General features: G+C 39.7%; 1 protein-coding gene across 1 annotated transcript in view; it reads left to right on the top strand.

Moving 5' to 3' along the window:
* The first annotated feature begins 10,264 nt into the window (after positions 1-10,264).
* The window catches only part of ajap1 (adherens junctions associated protein 1), a 56,087-nt gene continuing 51,364 nt past the window's right edge, over positions 10,265-14,987 (top strand). Inside the window, exon 1 of the mRNA XM_044212047.1 lies at positions 10,265-11,175. Coding sequence (XP_044067982.1) covers positions 11,147-11,175 — 29 coding nt within the window. The 5' untranslated portion in view covers positions 10,265-11,146. The remainder of the gene's footprint in view (positions 11,176-14,987) is intronic.

Genomic DNA, 14,987 nt, shown 5'->3' with positions numbered 1-14,987 from the left:
CACTCTAACAGCCGCCCTGCTCACACTTGTTCATACTTTGATCTCCTCACTCACAGACCCAGTAAGCAAATAATGTCACAGAAATAATGTCAAGTAAATCATAATAAGCCTAAACAAAGACAGACACCTGAGAAAATTTTGTGAGGTAGAAGCATAAAATAACATTTTTTGATAAAAGTTAAGTGAGCAATTTTCATTGGAATGAATGTTAGAACACATCCAGTTCTCTTAATACATTCATGCTTTTGTTAGCCCATTCATGCCTGGTAAAATCCCACATCCTTCAAACTCTACGACCCAGTTTGAAAAGGATACTTTCTGCTAAAAACTCTCCAATAATCATCAACGTTTAATGATGAAGCCTATATCTTCTCCCTGTGCCCATTCTTCTGCTTCTCCATCTCTCTTTTCTTCACGTGTGTTTTACTGTATGTTTTCCAGACCCTGCTGTACCACACCTGTCCACTACAGATTCACCTGACTGCATAACTCCCTGCACAGCTGTTCCTCATTTGCTTGTTAGCTCCTCAGTAGCTCCAGAGGCAGCATCCCACCTTGTCTGATTGTGTATGTTGAGTAACTAATGTAGTGTTTCAGCTATTCCTGTTTATCACATCAGCCTTACTGCTCGCTAATCATCCTGCACCTTGTTTGCCCTATTGACTCGCCATTATGACCCATGTTAGACCAGTGAGTAAAGAGCCTTTTACATAACTTGACCTGCTCAGTCTGTTTTTGATCCAAACATTGTCCACCAGCACTAAATAATGTCCATTATTTAATGAAACAAAAGAAGTTAAGAAGATAATGCTGTCAGTATCTCTGTGCAGCTCAGGTGCAGCTAACTGGGTTCACAAATATGGAAGATGTAAAATTCCTTAACTAATCAAGCCAAACACAGAAATAAAGTGTAAAGTTTTAATTGAAAGGCTGTCTGTCATGGCTGACATGAGCTCATGTCTGAGATGATAAACTTTGCCATTGGTTCCGCCCCCAAGCTGTGATTGGACAGTTTTTCATTTTGGCATCAATGATGCATCTCCATTTCAAAAAAGAAAAAGCTCTCTGGCACCTCTTCATGAAAACGTATGACCGTGCTTTGCCTTTAGTATTGACAAGTTTATGCTGCTCTCTGGTGAACACTGAAATGCAAAACACCTGTTTACTTTTTTTCTGTGTCATGATTTAATTTTAATTTGGCATGGAAAATTCATGTCAACGAAAAACATTTAATTCAGTTATTAAAGACAAAAGACTAAATAATTGTCATTTGTCATATGTCACTTTATTTCTTTGTTTGCTTTGTTTTAATTAAGGTATTTTAAATCTTCCATACACAAAGAGTCACACTGATTAGTAATACTGTGGCTCCTGTGTAGAGAAGGCCAGAGCAGTTGTAGTTTTAGGTGTATTTGATTTGGTGGTGATTACCAAGAGGGAGCTGCCTCTTGATTTGTATTCTGACAGGACTGTCGAAACAAATTAAAATATATAAATGAATAGGAGCCAAAAGGCATTGCTTGGAGGGAGTATAGGAAGAAAAATATTCAACATGAACTAGTCTCCCTGACTAGACTGTCAGTAAGCTTCATTTAGTCTCTCTTACAGAACAGTGAGTGGGCAGTAGATGATGCAGGTAATGCCTCCTGTTGTTTGATGTAAAGGTGGAAGTCCTACCTTCATGTTTAAGCACTTGAAAGATGCTTTCATGTTAAATATCTGTATATACCAATTAGCTGTTTTATGCTTATTGGATGAAAAATTGGAGTGGACAGATCCCTTGAGTTAGTGCTGTTCCAGTTGAATTCCCTCAGTCATGGCTAAGAGCCAACCCTGATTCCCAGAGGGCTCAAGCTTTCCACTTTGCAGGACTCAACCCCCCATTAATACCAAAGAGATAAAGACCCACAGGACAATATGATTGCCTCTATAAAAACCTCAATCATCTACCTGATTTAATATGTATATTTTATATATATATATATATATATATATATATATATATATATATAGTATATTCAATTTCTTCCATTGTTTCTACTGAAACATGGCTTGTCTGTACACATTTCATGTGTTGAAAAAAACCCAGTGATCCTAGAAAGTTAGAATGTTCATCCCAGCTGCCACTGAAATGTTCATTCAAATGATGTTTCCATAGTAACACATCAGCTTTCTCAGTCTCACGCTCCACATTTTTTGGCGCATGAGATATAGTGATTATGTCAGATTTCCATGACATGCTGAATGGTTGCCATGGTAAATGACTGTATCAAGAGTGTAGATGTGGGTATATATTACCAGTCAGTCAGTTAAGGACTCTTTTATCTGAACATGTAAACTATGGCTGCAGCCCTGCTTATCCTCCCCCTTAAACACTGGAGGTGTGCAACTCAACACAAATCAATAGGTGGCCATTATTCAGTGTGACACCTCCTTCAAAATAATATAGTAAATCAAAATTGGAAACCTAGAAAGGTCATCTATTACACTTTCACCAACTTTTTTTCTAGATGTATTTGTTTTGATCAGCACTTTGGAGAAATCGATGGTGAGCATACATTTCTAAGTATTATACAAGCCAACCTCCATTAGAAAAAATAACACACAATAGAACCACAATAAACTTTTAAGCTCACCTGTTTCTACAAGTACAGTAGCTGTAGAATACATCCTTACACAGAATACATTTACCAACAAAAGCAATGCCTTTTGTGACAGGGCATTATTGTCTACCTGATTGTGGTTGTTGGCTGAATCTGAACTCCCACCCACAAAAGGAAGTTACCAACGTTACCAACCAAAAACAAGGAGCTACTATGCAAAAAGGAAATAACACATTCTTTCTCTTTCATATAAAAAGTTGAACTTGTAAGCAACAAAATGCACCCATCCTCAATTCAGTACTCTCAGGGGTTTTGCTGCTACAGCCTTACCAGCATATGGTGGCTAATGTTAGCTAACTTTAGGTAGATATCACAATGTAACTGACATTAATGAGTCATTTTGCTGAATTTTCTTATGACTGTTCTCCATTTGTGTGACTGTTACACTATGTTTGTAGCATTTATCCCATCATTGACAACTGTGGGCATAGTGGTCCACAACGCTAAATGAAATTCTACTGTTGTAAACATTCACTCTATAATGCAACTTTGACCATAGGAAACGTTTTTAGGAAAGTAACAGTAACTCTACCTGAATGGGATATTTTTGGCTTTCAACCCCAGATAAGTAAAATGTTTTTGTGACGAAAATCATTGCTTGCAGAAATGCAGAGACTCCCATGATAATAACTATTTTCCTCTCATTATTCCTCACATTATTTTTGGGCTTAAGGGAGACATGTTTGCCAGCCTATTCTGATTGACACTACTTTACCCACTAGTAGCATGAAGCAGAAACTAACAATTTTTTCCTAATTTTTCACTTGTTTTTTCTTGTAAACTACCCAATAGTTTTCAGCCTGCTGATAATTAATCTAATAACAGAATGTAAAACATGAAAGTCCCACTTCTCTAATCTGTGACTGAAATACGGAGCTGCTTCTGTCAACATTTTAGTGCAACTGCTTTAGATTTCATATCCAATTATATTTTGTTGTAATGTTCCATCACTACACTTTTAAATCTAATTTATTTAAAAACATATATAATAACATGGGCCGTATTGCGTTGAGAAAGAGTTAAATGTTCAGAAATACAGACTAACGTGTCCATAAGAAGATGTGCATTTCCTCTTTAAAGCATGAGCACTGTACAGAGATAATTTAAATGTCTAACTAAACCATATATTAATGGCTGGTTAAATGGGTCTTTGCATATGTAGATAGCTCCTGTGTAATCAAGCAAAGGCAAAACTGAAAAGCTGCCAAAACACTGGATTAAGTGATTTTTATAATGGAAGCATATGGACAGACCTGTACGGAAGCCCTGAGAGGCAAGTGAGAAGAAAATGTATTCTGGTGATCCATTTTCTGATCTAAATTGTTTTCTGTTTATTTAAGATTCGGCCATAATTTTATTTTAAAACATTCAAAATATGAACTAACCAGAATTTGAAGAAATAACAGTTCTGATGTTATGTCAATGACGTCAGTGTACTGTGTTGCAGAGATATCTACCGAAATTAGCATGCTAACCTGCTAGCCCTGGGCTCGTTCTGCCCCGTCCTGTGTTGTTTCACTTGTGCCTCAAGGGGCGATAACTAGTCCGATAGTATAGCTCAGGTTATTCCAGCTGGGAGATGTGTGCCGGCGGCGAGTTCGCTACATTACACAAGCTCTCTTAGCTTTTTTGGTCTAATAAATAAACAAAATAAACTCAAAGGAAATATTCTTACACCTATTTTCCTTATAATACCGAAAAATACAACCGTACACCTTCGGAATTCACGTTTCCCTCTTTCATTGAACTATTACATCGTAAAACACACTTCATTCAAACTCCGACAGAAACAAAATAAAACTCACTAAAACTGTCTTGGTTAGTCTGTTCCAACAGTCACCAACTCTGGTTTGGTTGAAATAAATCCTTAATCCACCGCTTGGATCTGAAAAACATTTGAGCTGCTGTAAATCACTTCAGTACTGTATTCACTGTCGTTAAACTGGCCTCCGTCGGTCTCAGAGGCTGTGTTCGGTCCCAGTCTAGCCATATTCACTGGGATGCTGCTGATCCTGGTTTCTTTGCCCGCTCACCCGGCTCTGGTTCTGGTGCTCATACAGCTAATAGAACCGCTAAATTAGCTGCACGGCTAACTGAGCTAACTAGCTAACGGCAGGTAGTGCATTATGACCTGATATGTGACATGCTGCCCCCTATTGATTTGGAGTATGAATTCGACTGGGGGAGAGCATTCTCAATTCTTACATATTGCCCCTTTTTTTGGATTTGGTTTTGGATAAGCAGATAACTGGATAATCTTTCCAAGTTCCTTATTTTTTTTCATCTGTGAAACAGGTGGCAAAAAATACATTTTGCCAGATGAAAAAAAAAAAGTTTTGCCAGGATCATTTTTGTAAGTTGGAAGTTGGAGTAAATATAAAAACCTGAACTACTGACATGATCATACAGTCGTCCTTTCTCTGCAGCCATTGTTGCTGTGTGGCACTCAGCTGTTAGTTATAGGCCGCTTTGAGATTTGTTTTCAGCAAGAAAACACTTCGACTAATCTTAGGTCAACACTACTCTAACACTAACGCTAGTTAACGTCAACTTTTACTGTAGCTGTCTGTCCAAAGTGGAGCACTGTGGGTTTCAATAGCATCCTTACTATGTACTGTACTGTACTCTTTGATTGGATTAAAATGTTAATATTTACCTAATGTCTTATAGTGTAAGGATGACTGCAATGTCATTTTACCTGAAAAAGGGTTACCTAAAGCTAACTATCCATATCCTAAGATTACCATAGATAACATTACATGAAACACCACTGAGTAACCTAAATCTATAGCTAATGTATAGTTATATGTTGCAAAATGAATTCATTACTTTATCACAGGATATGCTTTGCGATAAAAATGTGTTTTGAGAAGAGACTTAAAAGAAGACACTGACTCAGACAACCTAATTTCTTTGGGCAGGTTGTTTCAGAGCCTCGGGGCCCTGATGGCAAAAGCTCTGTCCCCCTTAGTTTTCATCCTGGAATCAGGAACAGACAGAAGACCCTTGCCTGAAGATCTCAAACTATGTGAAGGTTCATAAGGGATTAAAAGGTCTAAAATATAATCTGCAATATAATCTGCAGCCAGGCCATGAAGAGCCTTAAAAATAATCAACAGGATAAAAATTAAAATCAATCCTAAAACAAACAGGGAGCCAATGTAAAGAGGGTAAAACAGGTGTGATGTGGTCGTACTTCTTGGTCCTGGTTAAGAGCCTAGCAGCTGAGTTCTGTACAGTCTGCAGTCGTGTCAAAGTTTTTTGATTAAGACAAGTGTTGCAATAATCGAGGCGTGAGGAGATTGGTGCCGACATGTAATAAGATTTTCATGATAGTTGTCAGAAGTGCAGCCAGAAGTCCGGGGAGCTTTTCGAGGATGTCGGGGGTCGTAGCTCCGGGAAAGCAGCGTGTGACCGCATTAACGAAGCAGATATTCCTTACTATGGAATCTCCAACTATCAGTGTAGTTGGGGGGATGAGAGGAGGCAGAGTCGATGATCGTGGAGACTGCCGAGTTCCATCAGCTGTTGGCCAGCGGAAGGTCCCGATGTGAAGGTGGAGGAAGCAGGCGCTTTGCACCATGTCTGTCCTTACAGGCTACAGTCCAGTGCTCCGGTTGACGTGGAGTCAAACTCACCGGAGCCTTCTCACCACCCCCACCGACGAGTGACCGTGCATCTACTGGGGCAAGGAGTAGAAATGGCCATTGCTTTGGGCTTTGCACCCATGAGGAGCCACGGATCTTCAGGCTTAGCTGAAATGGCTTCATGCTCCGGGGCGCCAGTAATGATGGAGCCAAGCCATGGAAAAGTGGGATCATTGTCCAGTGCTGGAGTGGATCAGTCAGGGGAGTGAGAAGGGATGGTCGCATTCCAGTTGCCACAGCCACAGGAGCTGAGGACTGCAAGGTGTTTTGCCTGGGTCGAGGCAACAGTGGAGAACTCCAGGAGCTTGTCTTAAGGTGGCAAGATCCATACTCAGCCATCAGGCTTGCAGTTAGTCCATAAAGTGCTAAAGAGCTTAAAATCCTAGTAAAAGCGACCGCTTAGCCTAGCCGCCGGGCTAAAAACAAACCTAACTAAGCTAGCAGCAGTGGAGGCAGTCCGGTAAACCACGTTGAGTTGCAGTCAGCTTAAAATCACTTAAGATCCATACTTTTACCATGTTAAAACATATACAGTAGGTAAAACAATGGCCAGGAAAACAGTGTAGTGTAGAAAGTTTGGCTTAAAAACTCAATAAAATGTCAATTTATGATGGTTTAAGACGAAGCTTCTAGCGAAGCTTCTGGCAGGTACACAAAAACACCGACATATGCTATCACTTCACAAGAATTAACTCAATTACAATAAAATGTAATAAAAACGTCAGTGGAGTGACTGAAAGGGAAATTCACTTCCGGAACCGGAAGGAAAAAAAGTGGGCGGTCACTGTTGAGCTCTGTAACTGGAAGGACAGTCCCTGTGCCTTAAAGTTGCACTGATCAATATTTTTATATTAACAATGGGTTAAATGATTATGTGTAATGTGATAGAGGTCACTCATAGTGACAAACCCTCTGACAATCATCACCTGACTGAGATTCCCTCAGTTCTACAGAGCTTTTTAGCCTGTGTTTGAGTCATTGTTTTGATTTTAAGGGCCCAAAGCTCCACAGTCATAAACCTTGTTTCCAGCCGCAGCAGGCCACTGATAAACCCACTACCTGCCCGGCACCAAACACAGACAAACAACGTTAGCGACTAGTTGGTGAACATATGGAGCATTTAGCAGCAAAAAATGTTTCTTAGTAGTTAGCCAAAAAAGTGGATAAAAATTATGCACTTTAAAGCTGCCAGTGTTTCTGTCCATTTCTGCTAAAGAGCCTTTAAGACAGCAAAGCCCTATCCTCTCTGACCCATAGGTTAAAATAAGCACACTAAAATACATTTAGAAATTAAATATATAATAATATTGCAAAAAAATATTATTAGCAACCTGACATACAATTAACATAGATGAAAAGGCTTAATCTGGCACACGTACATCACATTGATGTTAATGTGTGCTGCCCCGGATAAAAAAATTAACAAAATAAAGTTATTGTTGGTATGAATAGATCTATAATAATAATAATAATAATAATAATAATAATAATAATAATGATAATAATAATTGAGAAGGTGAAAAATTAAATATATGTACGGCACAACCCACATGATAATACTAATACTGATACTAGTACAGGGATGCTCGAGTTTAACAATGCCACTCTAAATGGGCAGTTGCACAAAGCTTTCTGAGTTTCGTACTTAAGATTTCAATTCAGATTAAAGTGTCAGATAGCTGCAGCATGCATGTCCAACTGTTTCCTAAGGTAAGAAAAATGGGTTTTAAAAAAAAGGCAGGAAGGATAGTTTCATAACAACCTCTGCAGTGCAAATAACAGACTGGGTGAGAACCATGTAAAGTCAGTATATTCTCTTTCTGTAACCCCAGCAAGACCACAGCTATAAAACCCCCTCTGCAGCTTCCAATTCACCCTGCACACTTAAACTGTACCCACAACTGCTTTCAGAATGACTCATTCCAGTTTAGCAGATACACAGCAATACTCAAATCCCTCTTCCTTTTAATTTGCACTCTTGTGGTGGGGTGTTAATGGCTTACACAACAGATGTTTAGTATGCTGTGTTTAGGTCCATGTGAGCTGAAGCCACCTGCAGTCTTAGACATGCATGACAACCTGTGACTCTGTCTCTGAGGCAAAATAAGCCTGTTCACACTGTATCACACTTACGTTGCCTGAATGAACCAATAGAAAGAAGCATGTGCGAGTACATACACAAACATGCGTCACGAGAAGACAACATGCAAAACAGTGAGTGTGGGAGAGAGAGTGTGAATACGAAGGGAAAAGATGGAGGAAGTGACAGAGAGAAAGAGAGCGATGACAGCTTCCATCTGCTGGGGAGCTACTGATGGTTTCCTCAGACAGAGGTATCCACTTGGATCAGTATGAATTTGTACACACTAACACAGTAATGAGGGTATTTGACACAAGTGAGCTTTATGGCAACAATTAGTAGGGGAGGAAAGTTGCCTCATCATGTATGGAGCAGTCAAATTATATAAATAGCTGCAATTCATCTGATTGGGAAGAGAGCGACTGTGTTCATTACTACAGTATATGCTGATCAAGGCAATCCTGAAGAGTGTGCGCAAAAGCAAGACAGAGCTACAGAACCACACCTGAGGTAAAGGGAAGCTAATTTTTGCAGGTTCAAAATGAATGAATCTCTCTAGTACACATTGAGAATTTGTGTACAAAACAAGTCCAAATACAGCAAGCATAAACAATTCTGGCCTGTAATGTTTTTTTCCAGGCAAGGCTAGAGCAGCCGCAACGGCTAAAATAGGAGTGATATGTTCATTGGTTTGACACTTTGACCCAGAGGTGTACAAGAAAGGCCGCCACATTCTCTGTTTTTCTCACGCAAGAGTTGATCTTGTCATAGGTAATATTTTCACCTATCTCGCTGTGCGGTCACATCAGCATTGATTGTAATGTAATAGGATTGCCTACCGCTGACATCTTGTAGTACAGGTGTGCAAAAAGCCTCTAGGATGACAGTTTAATGCTGTATTCATGTCATATGGGAAAGATGGTAGATATAAGCCCCCCCCTCACTAGAAAGTACCTTTCGCTTCAGCATTCATCTGGTAAATATTACAAGAAAACACAGTTAACCTCAGCTTGTGGCGTTATCGCTACTCTGCAGCTCAGGGTGATGTGATGGATCCTAACGTCTAAGACTTCCTGAATTCTGACATCACTATACATCCACACACATATATACATATATATACATATATATATATGTATATACATATATATATATATATATATATATATATATATATATGTATGTGTAGAATTTGAAGATATCTGATTTTGGCTCCGCCCAGTGGTTGTATCAAAAAGACACTGTAACACCCGCCCGCCCCCATTGAGATAAATGTGCTGAAAGTAACGTATTATACTGCACCAATTTTCACAGGGATTGTCAATTTTTCTGGAAACAAAACCGAATGTCATCAGAAGAATTTAAAACATAATTGAATTACTTAAAAACATCAACTCATTGTTGCTTTAATTTACTTTCTTTCAGTAATTTTAGTTGATTCTTGTTCTGCACATTTCCAGTTATTTCTTAAAGTGGCAACCAATTTTAAATGCCTTTTTATGCTGGTTTGTTTTGTCACCTTGCTAATGCCAGCTGTATTATCTGCCAGTATCAATTATGATAATAATTACAATAATAATTTTGTTGTTTCCACTTACATTTTTAGGAGTGGGGGAGCACAGATCATGCCCAAATTGTCAGGAGCCTTGGATGACTAAAACAAAAAGTTACATCATATATTATTAGACATACTGGGTCTATCAGCTGGTCCTGATTGCCAGCTGATGTGACTATATGTATTTGACATAATGCTGTATGTTTTCCAAATTTATTTCCAGCAATTTCTATGCAGTTTTCACTCCACTCAGATGGCCATTCGTGCCTCAGTCCTACACTGCTATGCAGCTCTGTACTGTACTGGACAGTGCTGCCCCTTGTCATACTCAATCTGACACTCATGAGTGTGCACCCATATGACGTGAGACACTCCGGCACATGACATATTTGGCTTTAAAATGACGTCACGGCAACGTGGGGCTCAGCAGGCAGGTTGTTTCAGTCTGAGAGAAGAGGAGCAGCACTCCCCCTCTGTCCAACTCCTCTGAAAGAACTCTCAGCCTCCAGGATTCTCCTTCGTCGCTTCCCCTCTTCCTTTTTTCATTTGCACCTATTTTTTTTTTCCACTTTGTGTAACCCCTCCGCACCCCTCAACACCTGCAGAGATATGAGTGGATAATGAGGACCCCCTGCCAGCGGTGACTTGTTTCCTCCGTGCTTCAGAGAACCGAACATCCTCATCTTCCACCCCCAATTTTTTTGGACGTTCATCTGCCTTTCAACAATGTAGGAGAAGGTGCGCTGTCATTTCAGCGACGAAGATACGAGGACTACATGCCTTGTTTTTGCTCTCCGCAGTTTACATCTTTTTTCCCAGCCGGCGGGGATGAAAGATTTGCGTGAAGGCAAAGTTTGAGGGTACCTTTGTTGGTTTCCCGCTCACCTGTCCGCCTGCACGCGTGTACACCTCTCCGTTTAACTGATAACGAGGCACACTGTCGCCAGCAGAACAATTGAAGAGCAACTTAACAGAGACCTGACTATTGCTCTGGTATTGTAGTGGGATTTGGCAGCGCTATTGGAGGAATTTGATGTGCGCAACGTTGAAGGATATGGCTTAAATAATGGTTGCGTTACTGACAGCTGGAGTAAGGTCCGTCACTTGAGTGTTTTTTTATCAGCTATTGTCGACTTTGGTGGAAACCCATCTAAATGGGAGGATACCTGGAGGACTGAGTCGGATTCGGCAGTCGAGAAAAATGTGGATAAAACGGAGTGTTGCGCGCAGGTAAGACACGAACAATTGTATTTAATGTTACAGTAATTACATTGTGATTTGCAAATGCTTGGGGGAACCGAAAAATGTAGATGTTGTTTTATGTTGTTATTTGACGCCGCTGTTTGACAACATGTTGTCTCAGTTTTTTAATCTACGCCACTGCAAGTTATGAGTGTCTGCTGGAATTGATGATTGGATTATACCTATGTATCAGTAGGTCTGTAAAAAGACACGCAGGTTCTCTTGTACTAAAGTTCTTCAAATACACCGATTATTTTCCGTTGTTGCGTTGACACGGAGGAATGTTAAGGCGGAGGCTTTATATAGATGTGTTTTTGTGATGTTTAAAGGAGGAATATGATCGAAAATTTCACATCCTGTACGCTGGGGGTCGCCAACAGTACGGCGCAAGCAACACACATACACTCACAGACACGCGCGCGCTCAAAACACATGTGTACTGACGCACGCGCATACACTGCCTCAAGGTTAGTTCTGTCAGCTCCTCCCCACTTGTGAGAACAAACACATGCACGCCATCTTATAGAAACACGCAATTAATAAGGTAATTAGTCTCTGAAATTGTAGGTGAAATAAATGATAAATTATACATTTATAAATAAAATTGTGGGATTATGGTTCAGTTATCATTTTAGAGTTTGTGGCTTTGAAAGTCTAGCTTCCCCCCCCCAATAAATATGGAAATAGAGGGTGTACATACTGGGTAGTGCTTATCCAAGATAGAGGAGAGGATGGCATGCAGACTGTCTGAATGGAGAGTAAGCTTTACCTCATTCATCGCAACAACCTCCACTCACACTTTGCTCCTTGTCTCCTTTTGTTCTTCTGTTACAAAAAAAAAAGAATCTAGTCATAGAACAAAGTAATAAATGGAAAATGTGTTTGTTTTTATGATGAATAAAACTGTATCCCTAAACTGAAGCAGTGTGGAGACCAGTCTACTGACTTTGACTTAGGAAGTCCGCAGACAAAAGCTAAAATTGAGCTCATTCATTTGCCGTAAAATAGGTTTAAACACGCTGTGAAATGAGACCAAACCTGCCATTGGTGAGATTCTCTTGCCACCTGCTGGATCTCATTCCCACCGGTAGCTCTAATTCCTGCCCATTTGCAGCCATACATTTATTATGCATGACACACACTACATCTTAGGGCTGACCTCGCAGGGTAATGGCAATGCACGCCATAAGACAGATCAGTTGCATAAGATGATGAAATGAAATACATTTAGGTCTCGTATCTCTAGCTGGATCGGTCATAGGCACAGAGAAACCAATTTCCATCTTCAGGAATTTCCCTGTCACCTGCTGACATGATGTGGAATGTCAAAATGGGATGTGGGATAAACGGCAACTGCTGTTATAGACTAAAGTCACTTCTTATTTGTAGTAATTCACCATATTCCAGATTGTGTTTGCCATCACAGACTAAAAGCTTGTATTGTTTCTTATTGTCATTTATTATCAGACAGTGATGACAATGCTTCCTAAACATTTAGTGTGTGGGATAAAGCCTTGCTTCCCAGTACAGGTTGTTTTTAACATTATTAGTTTATTTGGAATAACCACAAGAAAAAACAGGCAGTGAGCATGTGCAGAGAAAGCTACTGTACCTGTTGGAACAGACAAAGAACAGACCACCTACAGAAACTTGATATGTGGGCGTAAATGCAACAGCACTGACTTTAGCAAACCTGGAGAAAAGGATGGACAGATAGATACCTAAATATATTAAAGCCAAGGATTTTGAAGATCACTGTAGTTAGTCTTCACTTAATCTGGGCAAAGTGTCACATTAAGACACCCTGTGGACTAGGGCTGGGTGATAATTCAGTATCTTCGTTTATAGACTTTCAGTGTAATGGTATGATTATGGCGATATGATCATATGTTATTTCACAAAATTGTGTCTTTCAAACTAACCACTCCAAGCAAGTTGTAATGAAAAAATAACTGAATGAGTTATTTAAGTTTTTGTTTTAAATATGTGAGGTTTTCTCTGATGCTAAACGGTGGAACACAGTTAATTAATAAGATCAGATCAGATTAGTGTATTTTACGAGTGATTTTTCATTCATTTGCCAAAATGTGATTTATATTGATATCGAAATATATTCCATAGTGTGATAACTATTTTACCTGTATTGCCCAGCTTTCAACTACATTGCCCTGTGCCACTGTAAAGTAAGGACAGGAGCCACTTCTGCTGTAATGGAGTTTCCAAAAATGTTTTTATAAAATTAAAATTTACCCCTCATAACTTTCCACAGCCCAAGTTGACATCTTCAGATGGTTTCTTTTGTCCGACCAACAGTCCAAACACCAAAGATATTCACTTTGCAATAATATAAAAAAGAGAAAAGGTGCAAAACCTCACATTTGTGAAGCTTGAATCAATGAATGTATTGGAGTTTTGCTTGATAAATCAGTCGTCAAAATTGTGGTTGAATAATTTTCTGTAGATTGACTGATTGATATATCAAGTTCTGGTTTCCGCACCAATTATAAAAAAGGTGAAAAATTCTCCCTATAGCAACTACCCAAGCACAACAACTATCACTCAAAAAATTGTGCAGTAGGAAGATAGAGCACACCAACATGTCCTGTTGACACAGCACATGCTGCATTGCCACTTAAATGTGACACTTTTCAGTCAAAGTAATGGGTTTCTAAAGTTATATACATGTATATGTATCTCAAAGAATTTAAATTTAGTTTCAATCCAAGATGCGAGTGCCTGTACAGAATTCTAACACGCTCGAACCAGTGTGTTATACCACTTGAGGGTTAACCAGCAGGGATCCATCTCGCCCAGGCTCGGCTTCTCCGGGCTCAATCTTTCATGGACGTCACACAGTTTTTTAGGCTCCCTATGGTGAACTCTTATACCACTGAGGCACTGGAGCTGCAAAACATTACTGGCAGAGATACCAGTTGCCTTTCAGGAGGGCTTCATTTGTCAGTTTCCACTTGCCTAAAACAGGATTGTTAAGTACAGGTGACTGTTCCTACACGTGTCTAGCTTTTTCTGGCCTGGATAAATTCTTGTAATAAATGGGGATAGGGTAACTGTGAAATGTCAAGTGATTGGAGTGTTCAAAAGGACTCTTAGAATATACAGTAAGAATAAGAGAGAAGGTGGCTTTAATGAATCTTGAGCTACACAATTTCCCTCATATTGATATCCCTGGTGATCATGTACTTGGTATTCTGTGTCTTATTCCTGTTTAAGAAAGAAAACTGTTTTGTATCTGAGTAATAGTCTAATTTTGATTAATATCACTGGCTTAATGAACCAGGGTTCCTAATATATTATACTCTACACAGAGGTGTTTTCTCTTAGGGTATTTATGACCAGTCGTCGTTGTCACAGCTAACGCTACCAAGAATTCCAGGGATAAACATGGCATTATTGTGTAAGGGGCCATCAGATATTCCTGTGATTTAGGTGCCATCTTAATAGCCTCTATGAGGGTTATTAACTGGGCCTCTCTGGAGCGTGATTAACCTAATTTGCAGTGAAATAGGCTGTGTTGCTTCTCTGAGATCCTATCCACTGGAGATTTGTGTGTGTGTGGGTGTGTGTGTGTGTGTGTGTGTGTGTGTGTGTGTGTGTGTGAGAGAGAGAGAGAGAGAGAGAGAGAGAGTGAGAGTGCGTGTCATAAATACCCTGTGCTCAGCAGTCTGTTAAATCCAGAAGGACCAGAACAGGTTGTCCCTGTGAAATAGCGTAAGAGACAAAACAGACATGGATGCTGGTTCATCTGACCATCCTGGAAACACAACCAAGAGAGAAAGACA

Source organism: Siniperca chuatsi, linkage group LG10 (genome assembly GCF_020085105.1).
Source record: "Siniperca chuatsi isolate FFG_IHB_CAS linkage group LG10, ASM2008510v1, whole genome shotgun sequence".
NCBI lineage: Eukaryota > Metazoa > Chordata > Actinopteri > Centrarchiformes > Sinipercidae > Siniperca > Siniperca chuatsi.
The sequence above is the reverse complement of the archived record's forward strand: the minus strand, read 5'-3'. Positions and strand labels throughout refer to the sequence as shown.